This window comes from Chlamydotis macqueenii, chromosome 3, assembly GCF_036417535.1.
Source record: "Chlamydotis macqueenii isolate bChlMac1 chromosome 3, bChlMac1.mat, whole genome shotgun sequence".
Lineage (NCBI taxonomy): Eukaryota > Metazoa > Chordata > Aves > Otidiformes > Otididae > Chlamydotis > Chlamydotis macqueenii.
The window spans coordinates 122282916-122301759 of record NC_141558.1 but is presented as its reverse complement, the minus strand read 5'-3'; the positions used below and the strand labels follow the sequence as shown (position 1 = coordinate 122301759).

General features: G+C 42.5%; 1 protein-coding gene across 3 annotated transcripts in view; it reads left to right on the top strand.

The window, feature by feature from the left end:
* Nucleotides 1-957: 957 nt before the first annotated feature.
* PLCB1 (phospholipase C beta 1) overlaps nucleotides 958-18844 on the top strand; it is a 389757-nt gene continuing 371870 nt past the window's right edge. For all 3 annotated transcript variants that reach the window (XM_086743965.1, XM_086743966.1, XM_086743967.1), the window contains exons 1-2: nucleotides 958-1271; nucleotides 13018-13095. In XM_086743965.1, coding sequence (XP_086600091.1) covers nucleotides 1173-1271; nucleotides 13018-13095 — 177 coding nt within the window. In that variant the 5' untranslated portion in view covers nucleotides 958-1172. The remainder of the gene's footprint in view (nucleotides 1272-13017; nucleotides 13096-18844) is intronic.

Below are 18844 nucleotides of genomic sequence, written 5' to 3'. Positions count from 1 at the left end.
TTGCTCCAAACAGCACTTAATATCTGAAATACCGGATACCAATACCTATATTGATCTGTATATATACTGATCTGTAGGATCATCTGTTCCATGTTCAGACTAATGGATTGGCAGGAATCTACGTTATCATCAGGAATCATGGGTCTCATCATGAATTGTGATTGTTTTTCCCTAACAAAGACTGTAAAGGCCAAGTGACAATGTATTATGGACTTGTTGGGAAAACTGCCACAGAGGTGCCACTGTCCACAGTGGTAAAACCATCTTCCGAACTGTTCGTTTTGGTAGGTTGCTGTGAATTTTTGAATTCTTATTTTCTGGGGGATTTTAATATTATTTTATTTTTATTCTTTTGTGTACTATATACTGGGATAAAAAGGCAGGTGTGAAAATGGTACTGAAAATCTCTCTCCTTTACCCTGTTATAGAACAATCTTGTGCTTACGCCAGTGCAGTCAAACCCCAGAATTTCTTCTTGTGTCTTTAAGTCATGACAAATGAACGGAAATTAAGGCACTGCAGTGAGAAAGCTGACTTTCATCCTGACTGATGCGGCACCCGCATTTGCCTGAAGGCAATGAAAAGTTTCTTATTGAAGTGGGGGGAGGGGGGAACGGACCGAGAGGCAGGAATTGCATTTTTGGGAGGGCCACTCCGGGGGTAAGACCCTCGAGGGAACAGGCCTCCGGCCGAGCTCCCCCCGCCGAGCACAGCTCGGCCGGGAGCCTCCCCCCGACCACGCCAGGAGCCCGAAGCTCGGCGCGCCCGCTCCCTGTAGCCGCCGCGCCAGCCGCCGCCGCCAGGTGGCGCCGCAGTGCCGCCTGCGCGGCGCGCTGACCTCGGCCCGGGAGTTGGGGGGGGGGAACTCGGGGGCCGAGCCTGGCGGGGCGGGAGGAGGAGCGGGCAGAGCCGATCGCTCCGTGCCCCTGCGTGTGCGTGTGTGTGAGAGAGCGGGCGTGTGCGTGGCTGTATATAGAGGATGTGCCGCTGCATGGCTCGCCCCGGCCGCTGCCGCGCTTGGTCCCTCCTCCTCGGGCGGCAGTGAAGCTTCAAGCCGAGAGCAGCCGCTTCCCTACCCGCTCCAGGCGCGGCGAGCCCGGCTGCCGGCCTCTCTCCTGGGGCCGTTTCCGGCGCCTTCTCCGCTCCGGGAAGAGCGCGTCAATGCGGTGCAAATGGCTGGGGCACAGCCAGGGGTGCACGCTCTCCAGCTCAAGCCCGTCTGCGTTTCCGACACCCTGAAGAAAGGCATCAAATTCGTCAAATGGGACGATGTGAGTAGCACACCCCCACCCCGAGGGCAGAGGCACGGTGGGGTTATCTATCGGGCAGGAAAGCTCCGACACACGCGTTACGGTCGCCCGGAGCCGCGGCCGGCCCGGCCCGGCCCTGCCCTGCGCGGTGGTGGGGAGCTGGTTCGCAGGGTCCTGCCCGGTGCGGAGGGCAGGTGCGAGGTGACGGGGCCGGCCCGCGGCGGAGGAGTCGGTGACCGGTCGGGGACGGTGGCGGTGGCCGGCGGTGGAGGTCCCCGCCCGGGCTGGGCGGTCGCCGTGTGGGGTCCGGGCCGAGCCGAAAAGCGTTGTTAAAGCGGCGGCCGTCTGCCCGCCAAACTTTCTTCACAGCTTCTCCCGGCTCACTCCGGCCGGTGCGAGCTGTGTTGAGCTGGTTCCTACTGCGAGCGTCTTCCTCTCTCCTGCCTCCCTTGTTTTATTTTGCGTGTTGCCACCTCTGCACAACATAGTTGTTTCAACCTGTTCCCTGCCTCTCTTGTTCCTTCTCCCGTTTCCTCCCTTCCGGCCTCTCTCCTTCCTTCTGGTTCCTGCTCTTCCCGTTGCCTTCCTCTCTGTGGTGGGTTTGTCGAGCCCTGGACACGTTCTCTCAGTTTGAGTACCCTCACGCATCTTCTGCAGAAGGCACTGTTCTTTCTTGGCTCGTTAGGGCATGAGACTTAACTCAAAATTACATTTGCTTTGCTCTTGCCACTTGCTGCTTTACAACCTTTTACACTTGTATTGCCTCACATAGAAGCGTGGTGTTCACCTCACCTTTGGTAGCCCAGCTGTTTGGCAGCAGGGTTTCTTTCCTCACTTGCAGACTGTGCCTGGGACTGTTTCAGAGAAAGGTAGCCTTTCTCTGGTTACCTTTCCTTTTTTCAGAGCATGAAAGTCTGCTTGCTGTGCGGTTGGGTATGAAAACAGAAAGGACGAGTCCTCTGCTAGCGTGGCTCCTATGATGTGACATCGGGTGTTTGTGTCTCAGTTGTGCATGGAGGAGTGGGTGCCCCAAAAAGCCTGTCTTCGAGCGGTGTCTGGAGACTGAGGGGCATAGTGAGCCCCGAGCTGTGGTAGGGGAGTGACAGGGAAAGAAGGCAAGCGTGCAGGGCGGTTTGAACGTCAGAAGAATTATTGAGGATAACTTGTTTTGAGAGCCTTAATGCAGGTCTCAAATATTTTTTTTTTCTGTGAGTTTAACTGTGTGAAAGGCATCCACAGCAACAACTGGAGGAGACAATAGAGAGAGAGGGAGAAGAAGCAGTTCATGTGTCTAACAACTGTTCTTGTCTTGTTACGTATCGCGGTTTTGCCATTGCTTTCAGCCTGTCCAGCAGCAAAATGTGTGAGCCTGACCTCTATAAACCTGTAATAAACACTCTCAAGGAGGGAAAGAATTCCAAAAAACTGAACAGCTTATAGTGTGAAATTTTATTTATAATAATAAGCTAATACATTTTTTAACAGGCTCAGCAACCTGACCTTGTCCACAGTAGTAAATATTGACTTGTCACAGGTTATTCATAGTCAGAATATAGATGGGAACTAAGCTTGAATGACTTGCCTGAGAAAATGTTTTCCTTCAGTTGATGTTTTCCTTAGTATAGGAAAAGGCAGCATAACCGCAGCCTTGTCATTGCAGTTATTGTTTTAGTTGTGGTAAGCTACCAAGAAATTTCCACAGATATATGTAGAGGTCAAGTTAATGGTGATTGAAGTCTCCAGACTGAAAGTCCAAGCAATTAGGCTACAGTTTAAATTATTAGTTTAAGTGCTATTTCCCAGTAGTACATTGCATAGATCAAAGCTGAAGGTGTTCTCCATGCACAGTGGATGTTCAGTGGCTAACCTGTCTGCTATAGACTAATTGGAAAACATATTTTGAATTGTAAACCTAAAGGCTGCAGTAATAAAATATCACTGAATTCTGGCAAAAGATGTGCATTTTAGGTTAAAGGTGTTACTCAGTGATACGCAGGTATTACCCGAAGTGTGTGACTGAGATGAGAAAGAGTCCTGTTGTGTTTAGTGAGTGCCTTCATCGGTAGCCTTGTGAAAGCTGATGCGTATTTAGCCACACTGTGTGGTGAAGAATACTCACATTAACTCATTGTTGACCATGCGTTCTGTGTATAGGTATGCATTTCTCACCTCTCAGCCCCCCTGTCTTGCCCATGGTGTTTCTTCGCTGCAGTGGAATCCTCACAAAATCAAAGATTTCAAGGGAAATTCATCTTTTTTTTTTTTTGCACTCTGGCTATAAGAAGGTCTTTGGACTAATGCACACTCTGTGACTTTGAAAAGCATTTGCCATTGAGTAGCCAATAACCGCTTCAGAGTCTTTGTTTTCTATCAAATCAATCTGCTTGAAGAGTTTTTAAAAATTATTATTATTAATCTAAACCTCTGTGGTCTCTTGTGTAAATAGGCATGCACAAATTCTCCAGTGAAACAATAGCCTGTAATGAGAAATAATAAGCTACAAAATGTAACAGTAAAATAGAATTGACCGTAATTAGTACTTTGCTGTGCTAACACGGCTGTTAAGAAAAGCGAGGCTCACATACTGATGTTTATTACGCACCATCTTCTATTTACTGTTTCTGAGAGAGAACGGGAGTTCAGTTCTTCCGCATCGCCTGTGCGCTAGGGCAGCGTTCATTCCTGTCCAAGGCATACTCTTGCAGTACACTTCCCTGCTGTTTTGTTTTGCAGTTTAAAGATGGCTCTATTGACTTTGCTTCGTGTTTCATAAAGCAAAAGAGTGTTTTCAGTGAATTCCTATGACTTGTACCAAGTTTCAGCCCAAAGCAAAAATTTTCCAGCTGAGTTATAAACCGCTGAAAAGTAGTGTGGTGTTTTTTTTTTTTTTTAATTTTTTTTTAATGGGAATGCTGGAAGGATTTAAACCAGAGCATGAGAGGCTTGTAAGGAATTTAATGGTGTATAGAGTAACAGTTGTTAAAGAATGTATTTGCCAACTTTTAGACGGATGCTGCAGCATGGTGCGCAGAACAATCTGACAAAAACTGTAGTGATACAGATGTTCAAACCGATCCACCCGTGGACCTTCCGTCATGAGCTTCTAGTAGCTCTATGCCCAGTTAGTAGCTCTGAGGCTACTAACAAGCAGACGTGCTCCTAACATTGTTGTATGGCCCTCCTCTCTGAGGAGCAGCAGTGAAATCTGCTCCGTGTTACATGTGAGCCTCATCCAGTGCCTGCCCCCCAGCCCTTCCCAGTGTGAGGATGGTCCAGTTTGAAAGAGAAGCGCCTTGCCTGAGCTTTGCTGAGAAGAGGGGAAGAGGTTACATCAAACACTCAAGATCATGTACAGGCAGGTGGAAGGCAAGCAGCTCAGGAGGCTTGAAACTCCATTTCCTCTGCAGACCATCTTCAGTTTCTAAATTGTAAAAGCGTTAGGATCAATTAAAAAGTTCTGGCTTTGCAAGGCAAGACACACTTGTGCATCAGGATGTGGTGTCACTTACACCATCCAATGCCTAGTAGAGTCTATACACAAATTCCATTTTGGATCGGGATGTAAAGCACTAAAGTGAAACAGAGGATTGTTGTCCTGTTACTTTGCTTTTCCTCACCCTGTTTCATTCTATAACAGTATTACAGGTTGGAAAACAAATTTTAGAATTAACTCTTGTTCTTGATGTGTAGATTGGATTCACAAGGCACTGAGCAGAAATACTTGTCGTTTGAATAGGTGAAAGTCATTGCTTATGTGTGTTTTTGGTGGATCTTTGCACATGTGTGTCTGGTTTAACATGCTAGTTAGCTGAGCACTCACTTCTTCAAGTCGTGTTTCTTCATGCTGCCTTCAGTTGGGCCTTTATAACCACTCTTCCCTTACTGCTAGGAAGAGACTTCGGAGTCTCCTACATACTGGTCTGGTTTTTGAACAGATGCCGTCTTCTTTCTAGAGAGAGGTGGTGTCTGTGAGAGGGAGGGAGGGCTTAAAGAAGAACTGCCTTGATCCACTCTGCTGTAGTGAAACCCAGGTTATAATAGCTCCTCTTCCTGATGAGACTTTTAAGAAGTTAATAAATAAATAAAAATGACATAATTAAGGCCATGAGTGAAGCTTTTTTTTTTGCAGGGGATTAAACAATGTAGCAGAATGTGTGGCTAGCTAAGAAGGTGAATGAAGCCTGAGTATAAAGGGGGACTTCTCTCTGGGCTGGTCTGATGTCTGAAGGGGCTGAAACCTCCTTAGCTGTGTTTTTTCTTTTCTTTTTTTTTTTTTTTTTTTTTTTGTTGTTGTTGTTTGTACTGGGAATAAGATAGACATAACTGAGTTAAGAAATAGCTGAACAACTAGAGCACAGCTGAACTGATGTTTTCAAGAGCAGTAATTGGCACACTGAAGCCAGTTAATATGACGGTTGAAATTCAAAAATAGATTTGTTTTCAGTTCTTGCTTAAAGGCTTTCTTATCTTCCCTAGTGATAATATGTACTTTACATAAGGAGTCTGACTGGTCTCTCAGTGGCTTACACTATTTACTTTTGCTTGCAAGTTAACTGTATTAGTAGGTAATGTTACTCTACCTAAACTGAGGGATATGGTTCCAATTTTATAGCCCTATATTTTTTCCGAAATATTTAGTTACTGAAACAAACCTGCTGGTAGCGTTTGTAGTGGCTACAGCACTTCACCAGTTATTCCAGGGGGCAGCAAAAATGAACCTAGGTCTTTTAAGTTCTGTTTTAATACCTTTCTCTTAGAACACTTATTAATTTTTATAAAATGTTTTTGAGCTCAGATGGTGAGTGCTAGGTAAAGTTTTTGGGCTTATTTATTTGTTTAGAATAATTTAAAGAAGATTATCAAGAGTGTGAGATATATCCCCTTTAACTTTTCAAGTAAATAACACCAAATATTATTACAGATAAGCTGAGATCTAACAAAGAAAAAACTGGAAATTTTCAGAAGTGATTGTAAGATGTTGACACTTAAGTAACTTGGGGATTTTTTTTCTTGCTTTTTTTTTTTTTTAAATTCTGCACAAGTCTGTCACTATGGTACATTACTGAGGCCATGAAAAATGACCAACCATTGTTCTGTGTGCATAAAATTAAAACAATAAACTGAAGAGAGTTTATTTTTTCTGAATGTTTTCAGTCTGGAGGGAAGAAGTGAGTCCAACATTCTAGAGTTTTTTGTTGGTTTTTTTTTTTTTTTCCTTTGTTGCTGGTCTTTATGTAGTAAACAAATACCAGCTCTGTGCTATATAAAATATTTAATCTAAATGAGTAGAAGTTGTGGTTCTGGTCTTCTGCAACATAGGAGAGTAATTAGATTGAGTTGAAAATTTCTCAGCTGTTAACATTTGATAAAGGGGAAGGCCTGAATGTAGTTAACTCCTTCGGAAAGCTCTTGCTAACTTTAGCTTGAGGGGAAAAAAAGATTTGGATACCCTGCAGAATTGTTAGATGCCTGCCTCAGAAGATCTGGTGAAGCCTTCACATGCTTAAGTCACAGATAACGTCTGTGTTATTGTAGCATCTGAGCCCCTTGGAGTGTTGGTAAATACTAGGGAAACTGAAAACCAGGAGACAACTCTTTTTAAGTAAATGAGGAATTCTGCGTGAAAGGAAAGCTAGCAGTGAATTGAAGTTGTGCACTGTATGCTTTCTTCACTTTAATGTTTAAGTACTCAAGACTTTTTTTTTTAACGAAGGCTGTGGTGAAATAGAGAGTTAACTTTAATCATTATGGAGCCTTTTATCTATTATAAAGTAAATGCTTCATAAACACTTAAATTTATTTTCGTAAGACTCATTAGATGACACAATGTGTTCCCAGTTGTACTGTTGTAAGTCCAAAAAAAGAGCCCAACGTCAAAAACTGACTAATTTTTAATCTGTGATTAGATAGCTTGGACCTAATTTTCAGACTACATAGCTCCGTACAGTCGGGTGTTCAGAATGACTCCCCAGTGACTTCAGATAAATTTGGGCTCAGGATCTCTAAAAATTAGAAAATGAAACATGGAAACACAGTTCCAGTATTCCCTCAAAATCAGAACACAGCATTTATGCCCGTGAACAGACTGGTTGAAACTATTTGCTCAGCATCACATACGAACTCTCTGGCAGAGATTAAGTCTTCCTGATTGGCATTTGGCTACCTTAGCTATAAATTTCTGCCTTTATTCCTTCTTTCTTGACTGCATACTTTGCAACTTCTACAACAAATGAAGACTTGTGCAGTCAAATCAAGACCATGTAGGTCTTTGATCATAAGTCCCACATATGGACATCCTGAGAAACGAGACAGGGTGGCCTGCTTCTGAGAAACAAATCCCACTCAAGGTAGCTCTTTGAAACTTGCAGGAAGTTAGTTTTTAATTAGCAGAATGATGACGAATCTTTCTCCAGAGTTTAACCACTCTAATAGTCAGGAATATTTTCCTGCATGTTCCTATTGAACAAGTGGGATTTCAGTTTACAGGTCCTGTAAACTCAATTTCAGTTTTGATTTCTTGTCCTGCTTCCAACCTCCAGAACTCATTTCACCTTCTCCAACAATTCCTTTTCACAATCTGTTCCTTTACACAGCAGATTTGGTTCTTCTGCCCTCAGTAAAAGAGGGCATCTTTACCCTTCCAAATTATTTCACTGCAAAACTGGGGGACGCGTGCTCTCTCCCTCTTGCTCGTAGTTCATCTGTCAGCCTAAAGAAAGTCATAGTGCTAATTGCTTGGGTAATCCTGCTTAGTTCCAGTCTGAGTACACCCAGTGTAGTATGGAATTTAACAGCTAATATATCTGCTGCCTGTGTGTAAACTGTGGGTTTGCTGTCTCCTCCCCTTTGCTCCTTCTCCACTCCCCCAAGCCTGTAATCCCCCTGGCTTGTGGGATGGCAAGAAAACTCGGTGCAGGGGCTCTCCCCACGCCTTTCCCACAGCCTTACACCCTTGGTACAACCTTGAAAGAGTTCAAGCCCTTTCACTGGAGTGAAAGACAAGTTGCAGAATATTTTGCTTCTGCCAGAAACAACCTTTATTTCTTAGCTCTGTGTTTGGAAGCATTTTGGCAGAAATTTTCCAGGAGAAGGTTCAAGCAAATGAAATAATTGTGTGTGTAAAAGTTTTCAGTTTTATCTAGGGATGTTTGATGCCTCTAAAAATCGGCAGCAAAACCAAGGCATAAACCAAGACCACCAAATGGTCGTCTGGCTTAACAAGGCAGTGTTGTGAGCCCCATCTGTTTTAAGAGCTGAACAAAAAGGTTGGTCTACTTTACTTTTTAAAGTCTGTTGATATGAATTTTGACTGCGGTTGTTTACAAGAAACTTCATTGGTATCTATATGGTTTATTAAAAGACATACTCATCTGACTCATGGTCTTGCTTGTTGACAAGATACATGTAGGCTTTCATTCTCCTGTCGGTACTTTTAAGATCCGTTAGGAACTTTTCATCTCAGCAGGATTGATCCGATACTTGCATCACAGTCTCACTAATCCCAGCCTATGACGTTCTCTGATCATTTTAACACTGATCTGTACGTGGCGCAAAACACAGTGGCAGGAAAGTTATATCCTTGCTTTAATACATACTGAATAAGGCACCCAGAGTCTGGGAGCAAGGACCAAAGATCAGGATATAGGTGGCAAAGCAGTGCACCCTTATGTAGCCATTCTTTCTTGCCTCACGTCTTTTCAGGTCTTACCAGTGGTGGTTGAGGAGTAGGGTATGAGGCTCTGTCCCTCATGGCTGGATGCACAGCCTGGTCGTGGGGGCGCTTGGGGATTAGGAAGCATGGGCATACAGTCAGAAAGGAACTAAACCAAGGTTTCCACCCTCTTCACTGTTTGGCTTTCTATAATGTTCTTTATTGATCAGTAATATTAAAATGGAAGTGACAGTTCTTCCTTGCCGGTGTTAGGTATAGTCTGGGGGACTTAGAATAAGACCTTGAAACGGTGACCCGGCAGGCACTTAAATATGGATTTGTCCGTTATCTTCTGTGCCCGTGTTCTGCTGTGCCTGGTTGGTAAGGATCCCAAAGTTCTCTGTGGCACTTTGTGAGCATAAAATTGAAGCCTTTTTGTTTAAAAGTATAAAATAAAGAATATTGCTAATGCAAGGTCTGAGGTTGTACAGCCAATTAGGACGCAACTTAATGGAATAAGTACAGAAAAACCGCATTACTCATTTGAGGCTATGAAATTGGAGGAAAGTAGAGAATTGGCCTGAAGTCAACAAATAAAAAGGTGGGGGGCTTTTAAAGGTGAAATTAAAAGCCCTTTGAAAAAAATTATTCACTTAAGTTTAGACTGGTGTGATATGCAGCACATTGGGAGTGCCAGGTTAGGGCCACTCAAAATGTTTCCATTCAAGGAATTTACAGGGATGATCAGTCAGAAACCAAGCCACTGCTTGGCACAGGCACCCGTGAGTGCCATGTAAAAAGCCTGATAACTCCCAATCATTTGCATCGTTGACTGAGATGCTCTGCCTTTCTCTTCTTCCTCTCCTTTTTCTGGTCACATCTGATTTTTGCTGTGGTTTCCTCCTCCTGCTTCGTTTCTTAAGTACTTGGAAGTGGCCCAAGAATCTGAGGCTCCTACCCAAAGGGCTGCTTGCTTTGTTGACATCCAGAGGGTAGTAAGAGCTATGCCCCTACTAGACATCTAAACTGGTGTGAATTTCCAAAACCATCAGCTTTAGAGATGTGCAACACTGACCTTTCCCCCCCACTCTGTTTTATTCTCGTGTTCTGGATCTGAATGGGTTATGAAAGAAGTGAATGGCTGCTCCCTATTTGTTTGTCCTTCAAGTTTTGATTTGGTTTGGTTTTGTGTTGTGGTGGTTTTATTTGTGTTTGGTGTGTTTTTTTTTTTTTTTTGTTAGTTTATGTTTTTTTTTTTTTCTTTTTTTCCCCCACCTTTATCTGTTGTGTCCTGACTGTTATGCTGTTCTTCAGAGTTGTGTATGGTTGGTAAATCTGTTCAGGGCAGTTATGAGATAGGTCAGCTCTTTGGGTGAGGAAATTGCATTAATGGGTGTCAGGATAACCTCATGAATGACTGCAGGTGTGTCTGCTGGGTAATAAATCACAGTTTTTTCCCACATAGTACAACAGTTTTTTGTAAAGAAATGTACCAGACAATTGTAATTTGAAACAAATTTCCATTTCAAAGCCTTGAACCACTCTTCTTGAATATATAGGGTATAAAGGGGTTTTCATGTATCTTTTTGATTGTTGCCTGCTTTTGCAAGCTCTGATTGCAGAGCAATATGAAAGCAGCAGACCTGCTCCATGTGACAGAGGACTCTGTGTTAATGTGGAGTGGGGAGAAGGACTTGCAGAGCTGACTAGAGAAGCTTGTCTCCATTCCTCTACACTTAGAACAAGGAGCGTGGCTTTTGGTGCCAGCCTGGGGTTCTCGTGTTCTTCAGCATGTTAATTGTGTTATGTTTAATGTCAGAGTAATATGGTTAATTTAGAAAAGAGGCATCATGCACAGCTGCCACTTTTTGACTGAGAAAAACCCCAAACAAACAACTTCCTGGAGCACAGAGGATCTTGAATTAAGACCCATCATTATCCCTGTCATGATGAGGTTTCCTTTATGTCACCTAATCGATACTGAAGGCTCTTTCCCCCTATCCTTTACTTTTTTTGAGTCTGATGATAGTCAACATTTTACAGCCCACATCTACAGAAGTGTTACTTTGACAGCTGTATGTCAGCAGCACAGGCAAATACAAACAGCTTTTGGGTTGGAGCACCTGATTTGAAATGATAAACTAGCAAAATGGATTAATCCTAGACATAATTGTTTCATAACTATCTGTTTCCTGTAACTTCCTTCTCTTGCCCCCCCAAAATTGTGTATATCTCATCTGAAGGCAGGAGGACACTTAGTCTTTTTCTTTTCTCGTTTTACATATTTGCACACAAGCTGGATGGGACAATGAAATAAGCTAAAAAAGAAGAGCTGTATCTCCAGAGCATTTGTTTTTCCTGTTTTTGAATGGCAAAGGTTTAAGAACACTTTTGTAGGAGCTTGTGGATATAGACAGCCAGTCAACATCTCTTCAGGGTCTGGCATATTTTTAAAATAAATTTGCCTGTTACACTCAAACAGTACACGACTCTTAGGTGTACAAGATACTAGGAACTATAGAGAAACAGAAAAAATAAATAGATGGTACAAATTCTGTATGTCTGTTCTCTTAGAGGAAGTGCATAAAGTGCTGCTGTGTTGTAATGAGGAAAAGAAGGGTCAGTGGCACTTTTGTGAACAAGCTCTGACGCCGTCTGGGACATTCCCGTAGCACCGCCTGGCGTTGGTACAGCTGCACTTTTTCCCAGCTTCCAAAAGCTCACGTGGCACCCATATAAGTGTCAATGTACCCATGGCATAGTTAATCCACAGCCTGGATCTTCCAGTAATAAACAGGACTTTTACACTCAATTAAGGGTTTGATCGTGTATTTCTTTTTAGTGTAGAACTTGCTTTTCTATTTGTATTTCTCTTGTGCTGAGATAAAAACACGCTTCACACTTTACTCCATTTTATTCTACTTGTTCCCCTGCAGGCTTCTAACTGGTGCTGGGCCTGTCACTTAGCTTCTTTGGGTCTCCTTTCTTTCCAGCTGTAAACTGGAAACAGTTCAACTTCCCTGTTTCACAAATGCCCATTCCTGGGAGTTGGGTACTCTGTCGCAAGGCACTGTACTGGTGGCATAACAGAGACAAGTGTTATCGTCGTGCCTCGGAAATGGCGCTTGCATAACTTAGTTTTTATTTATTTATGATAATATCACTTCCATCAACTTTATTTGCACTTAGAAAAAACATGGTTAAATGTTTGATTTAAAATTGAACATATTGGAGCCCCCCCCCCCCCTTTTTCTTTTTTTCCTTAAAGGAATGTAGACTGAGCTCACATACTGCTGCTTTGGAAATAGGTGACTGCTAAAGCACTAAAATGCTTGTAACACTTTAACAGAAATATATATCCTTTTTGAGGAGGAATTGTGTGTTTAGCCTGGGTTCCTTTGGAGATAAGGCTTAAGTGATTTTTCTGTCTGCCTGTCTTCCTCCTCCTTTCTGTGCTCCCTCCATAACTTTTAAATAGAGTTTCACAAACAGGTAGAGGTCTCAAAACAATAGCTTTTTTACAGATGCTATGAAAAATAGTAGAGGAAAGAGAGAAGGAAGATGATTAGGATCAGACTGCACTGATTTCAATTATTGTTAAGCACCAGGGAATCCCAATGGGTGAGAGATGTAATGAACGCCCACCTGCGGAAAAGGCTTGGGTTAGAGCTTGTATCCCCTGAGTCGGGTACCTGCTGCCAGTCAGAAGACATGAATACGTAAGTAACCAGGCTGCCTTACTTGTAGTACTTACAAATGTGCTTGGTTTTAAATGACCTGAGGACTTCTGATAACTGTAGTGCCTTACTAGGTGGGCTCTGGCTTGACAGTTAGTGTGTTATGTCTGTTTAACTTCATTTCCTTCCAGCATTTCTGGAGTAACTCCATGTGTTGACAAGTCTGGAGTTATTTGGTGCTGTCTTCTCAGTAATGGAAATACATTATGTCAGAAAAATGGAGATTAGGCAGGTGATACTACAGTCTTTTAGTGACCTCTTGCTAGTGATGCCTTCAGGGTAATTTCTAGATGTTGCAGTTCATTAAAAAGCAGCTAGTCCATAATATGTGTTCTGTGTGCTAACATGGATTTTGTGTTTGTCCTTTTTTTTCTTCCAGGACTCTACTGTTGTGACTCCAATTATTCTCAGAACAGATCCACAGGGATTTTTCTTTTACTGGACAGATCAAAATAAGGTAAGAGAAAAGCTTCCTGCTCCGGAATGGAGCTTTCTGTTTTCTGTGGTGTGATGGGCAGGAGTCAGGAGGCTTTGCATGCCAGTTCTGGCACGGCCGACAGGCGTTACATCAGCATACATGCCTCTGCTCTTCTAGGGAGCAAATACAACAGGCCCGTGGCTCACCCTTGAGGCACAAAACGTGCAGAGTTTCCCTGTACTCTGGTAATTTCCAGCCATGTTAATAATCTGATGGCCAGTGAGGTGTATGACTGTCCTGTTTTATAGGCAGGGATCCATTTGGGATGCTGTTGTGGTTCATAGTTGGCTTGTGGTTTCTCTGTCCTGCCTTCCATACACTGGGAATTTTGGTTGTGGTGCATGGCAGACCCAGAATTCCCAGGGGCTAGAGCTCCCTTTGAATTCTTCCTCCGGAACTGTCGCATACTCCCTGGCTGTGCCTGGCAGGCCACGTCACCAAGTCCTTACTAATCCTCGCTGGACACTTACTTTCCTTTAAAAACATTCCGCTATGCTTAGATCACTGTTATGGCTGGGGAGCTGTTGGGAAAGCTCATGGCCTGATTCATTGCTGCGTTACTCCAGTTTCACATCCGTGTCACCCCTTGAAATCAGCACTGTCATGTTTCCAGCTGTTGGAAACTGTGGAGCTGCACAGGGGTGAAAGACTATCGGTACCCTGAGCAATTGGGTTCAGTTTGTTTCATATAGCGTATCAGACATATAATAGCAAATTATTGTTGCAATTGTTACAGCAAAATACTGTATCAAAACTAGGAACTGCATGGATTCTTTTTTTTTTTTTTTAAGATTAATCTTTAAGTATTTATGAAGTGCGTGCTTGTACTGGTTCCCTGTTTAAAACTGTGTCAGAGCTTGGTAGTGCTCGAGCTTTGGCCTTGTCTTGGAGAATATGCTGAAATGACTAAACACATTTTTGTAGTATTCTGGCTACAGAAACCTGGTTTACCAGTTGAGTAACTGTTTTTCAGGAGTTCCTGTTGATTTTATGTTTAGATACCAGTGCAAAAATTGTTTGAGGAGGTAGCAACCATTAAATGTGCCGACTGTAGAGGCAATTTGCTGTTACATTAGATCGTATTTGTGTTAACTGTGTTTGCTTTTTAGAGCACAGTTTTGAATCGGTGTATTTGGAAATCATATCATGGAGTTATAATAAAAAAAACTTGTCAGTCTTTGCTTGTGCTTGTGTGGGGTGGTGGTTGTTAACGGCGAGTTCATCTGTTGCCAGTCCAGAGTCGTTAAATTACTGCCCAAAGAAGCAAAGTGAATGCCCTCAGAAGCTGAAGGATATGACCAATTTACACCAACCCGGTAGCTGTGCCAGAACATGGCGCAGTCTTCTGTTTTGTTCTTTCCCTTGCATAAACTAATTGTATAAGCTGAAAAATAACAGCGAACTTTGTCATAATAAATGGAAACTCAGAGTTGATTGGAGAGTTTATTTCACTTTTTAATATGTTTGGCACTAAGACCTCCTTCAGTTTCCTACTGTTGTCTGTAAAAACAATGTCTTGAAGCAATACTGTGAAGAATAGCTATTTATAGAATTGTTGTTCACATATTCATGAAAAAATGTATTTATAATGCTCAGAGCATTTTTTAAAAGGTTGGGTATTTGTACAAGAGACGTGTCAGTTTGATTTTTAAACTTGCAAATCAAGCCTCTGTAAAGGGCAACAAGAGGGAAATTTTTTTTTTCTTGTTAATAATTCATGACAGCTTGTTTCTAAACAGCATCCTAGAAGTGTCTATTTAAAGAAAGTAAATATATTTCTATTGGCGTGCTGATAGTGCAAGGACCAGGAAGGAAATGCTACTTTGTCTTTTTGCACAAAATGGTTGGATTCATATTTATTGTGAAATTAGGAATGTATTAAAAAAGCAAGTCATATAGGAAAATCTCTTAATTTCCTTCTCTTTGTGTAAAGTGATCCCATGATGACAGTGGAACTACACGAACCACACCCTCTATGTGATTGCTTTCTTTTTTTTTTTTTCCCCTAGCTTTTTTTTTTTTTTTTTTTTTTTAAGCAATTGCTTTTGTCATCGCCGGGGCTTGTTGTTTTCTGAGTATGGAAAGCTAAGCCTTGCTAAAGAAAGTGATGAACTGAGAGATGCCTGTCTGCCAGCATCGTTGGTCAGACACATTTTCCTGGGCGCTGACTACAAACAGTTGCGGAGAAGAGGCGTAAGCAGCAGTCATCTTTCTAGCCATTTGACTGCCTTGTTTGCCAGACGCTGTGCAGAGCAGTAAATTACTGCCTGGATAATGGTATGGCTCCTTTGGTTGCTGTTGCCTTGTCAGTAAAGTTACATAAAAATTACATGAATCAGTAGGGGGGGAAAAAAAAAAACAAAAAAACACTGTCCTTGTGTTAACTTTTTATTTAGCTTCAGAGAACTGGTGGTTGTAGCTCTGCAGCTTTCTCTGACTTACCGACTGGGTGAGCTGCTTCTTGCATTGTTTTCTTGTTCCCTTCCTCATCTGTTTCTTCTCTGTTACAGAGAAAGAAAATTAATATGTAGTGTCTGGTGTCTAGCAGTGTATCTGGACAGTCCTTTAGATTGTTCTCCATGCAGTCAGAGCTCAAAGTTCCTGGTAAAGATGCATGTTCAGTGCAGCCCTCCATCAGTGTCACTGACCCCGCCTTGTAGTGCTCCGTGACTCGGCAATCCTCCCTGGGTTTGCAGCTTAATCAGAGACTCTGGATAATGCTGGAGTTGAACCGATGATGGGTCAAAAAGGCTGCCAAGGAAGTCATTCTTACCAAGAGGTTTTATATATATATGACAGTCTGGACTCTTAACTTGCTGTCCTCTGTAGCTTTCTGATAAGTAAGTTAGTAGCAAATTTCATAGTCGGCTTGCAGGAGCCATGTGCTCCTAATAAATCATCCGAGGTCTGTAGTTTCAGCCCTGTGAGGATCCATGCCTCTTACATTATGCTGCATGTGAAGGGCTGTAAAGATTGCCATTCCTGTGGTATGAGATGTTAGTGGCAGCCAGGATTAGCAGAGCTGTCCCTTGGCATTTACTTCTAAGAGCAGGAACAGAACTTGGAAAGAAGGCAAGCTGAAGACGGAAAGAGCCCCCAGAAGCCTGCTTGGCAGCAGAGCGGCCATCTGACAACTTACAGGCAAGGCAAACAGTAAACTAATTGCTCAAGACTCCTTCAGTGCAAAATAAGTATCCACGTGCCTTGCTCATTTCTTCATGCCTCTGCGTGATTTGACCCTTTAATTATGTCTGGGCTGGCTCCAATGTGTCCTGCCGGGTACCAGGTAGAGGACAACTGCTTCTGGACATTGACTAGAGCCACGTTAAAAAGTGATTGATCAAATTTCTCTGTTTGAATTACTTTATCCGCAGAGTAAACGGTATCCCAGGATGGGAATGTATACAGGTTCTTCTGACCACGTGCCATTTCTTTTGGGTTTTTTTTTGTGCTAGGTTCGCCTTCGCTGCCCATGCTATGGTCATAGCTGCAGTGAAGGTCTGCTAAGAACGTTCATGTAAGCTCTGATCTTACAATTTGGTAATAATAATGTGGTATCCTGCAGTTCGAGGTGCTTGCTGTGTATTTGAATATTTAAGTACATTTTGCTGTCATCCGTAAAGAGAATCCTCCAAAATGAAGTCATACATAGCATTTTGCTATTTTCTGATAACAAGGAGATTCAAAACCTTTTGTTTTAAACAGAAGGCAGAACAACTTTTTGATTTTATTTTTCAGCTTGGGTTTCTTTTGTTGCTGAAGGTTCTGGAATATTTGCTTCATCTATATGCAGAGTGCTGGCTGATATAATTACTTGAGTGATTCTCAACATGGGTTTTAAAAAAGAAAAATTAATTAATGTAACAAGCTAGTGTCTGTTACATATCTTATTCTTTCTATAATGCTTCTTAAGTATAGCAAAACCAGACAATATTCATTGCATTGTCTTATTTTTATGACTTGACTAAAACATACTTTAATTCCTAGCTACTTTTTTCTTAAATAAAGAATGCCATTTCTTTCTTTTTTTTTTTTTTCTTATTCCGGTCATGAGCGTTGAAGAAAGATAAATCAAAACTCAAGCAGGTGAAGAGAAAGTCTGCTAGAATAAAAAGGAATGATAATTAAAAGTATTTCTGAGGAGATGAGAAGCGGCTGGTGTGTTATAGCCTAGCTAGCAAAGCAAAGTCAGAGAAAGACTGTGATTTCTGTCTATGAGTAAATATATCAGTGGACGCATAGGCAGAGTAGGAGAAGAAATATGTATTGTCAGACACTTTGTGCATTATTATTCGTGCATCCTTTAGCTGGAGGTTGTGTTACACAATGAAATAGATGTTAGGAGAAGACACTTAGTCATTGACTCAGTGTGGTTCTGACACTGCCTAAGAAAAGGAGTAAAGCAACTAATTGCTTTTGTGGTGGAGCCATTTAGGTTTTTGAAAGTCTGAGAATGGTATAAGGTGCTGTCTGCTTCATCTCACTAGCATGTACTGATTCATTTCTCTTTATTTTTAAAGCTAGGTTACCACACTGACATGGCAGCATGCCAAAAACGTAGAGGATGCAGACCCCATCTCATCCACAGCACTGTGGAAAGAGATCAGCTAACAGCCTGCTATGAAACTAAACCGATGTCCAGTCCCAGGGAGTTAACAGCGATTTCTAATGCCTTCTGCAGAAATGCTCTTGTAAACCGATGATGATCCTATTTGGCCAAAGGAAGTTTGTATTGAGAAACTACTGCAAGTGCTGAGGGGATGTGTGGCTGAAGCTTCCCTCCTCTGCCAGCTGCCATTAGAGCAGCAGCACAGCCCGACTGAGTGGTTTATCAGGAAGGAGTCTGCTTCAGAGGCCAGCTTGCACAATTCATAGTTCAACTTTTACATGTGTTTGAGAGAAGGTGGGATAATGAGACCACAACGGTACAGAAGTACTGACAGCCAGGTGTTTCCCGCAGCTCTGGCTTCACCACGTTAACAGGCTGAGGATGTCTACAGGCAGAGAGACTCAATCTGTACAGCTTTGTAGTAATAACAATTCTGCAATTTTCAAGGGAAGGAGCAGGGGTCGTTTCTCCTCTTACAGGGGCAGGCCTGTTTTTATGTGTGGACATCGCTGACGGAACTGGTCCTAATACGCTGTAGCTCAGCCAGAGAGTATGAGCTTGCTACAAGAGCCTGTGGCAATAACGCTGTGTTTTGAGCTGGAGCTTTCTCGCTTCATGAGACGGCATGAAGTGGTTTCTTAGAATAAAAGATGAGAGGATTCTTCTGACCTGAAGGTCCTTTCCTCTCTTGTGTCCTGAGGTGATTATGAGTTTCTTTGGCCCTGAAAACCCAACACAGACTGCAGAGTGAATGTGTGAAGTGGAGCCCGAGGGCTGTGCCTGCAGTAGGTAGGATTCTGTAGGATTAGATTTGGCTTCAGCGTGTTTGTGAATTTTGTGGCAATCCCATTGCTCTCACCCAAATGAAAGATGGTGTGGCTTTTTTTCCAGCTGCTGAGGATTTTTGCTCTGTTATTCAAGAGAGTTCTTGTCTCTCTTGAATCAGGGCTTTAAAACAATTGGGTCAATACTTGTACTGCCCTGTGGGTCAAAGATATTTTCATTAATCTGTATAGGTTTTATAGTACATTTGACAAGCACACAATAAAGGCTGAAGTTAATACATCAATATTTAAAGTATACCTAATAATTTAATGAGAAGAATGCAATATTTTATAG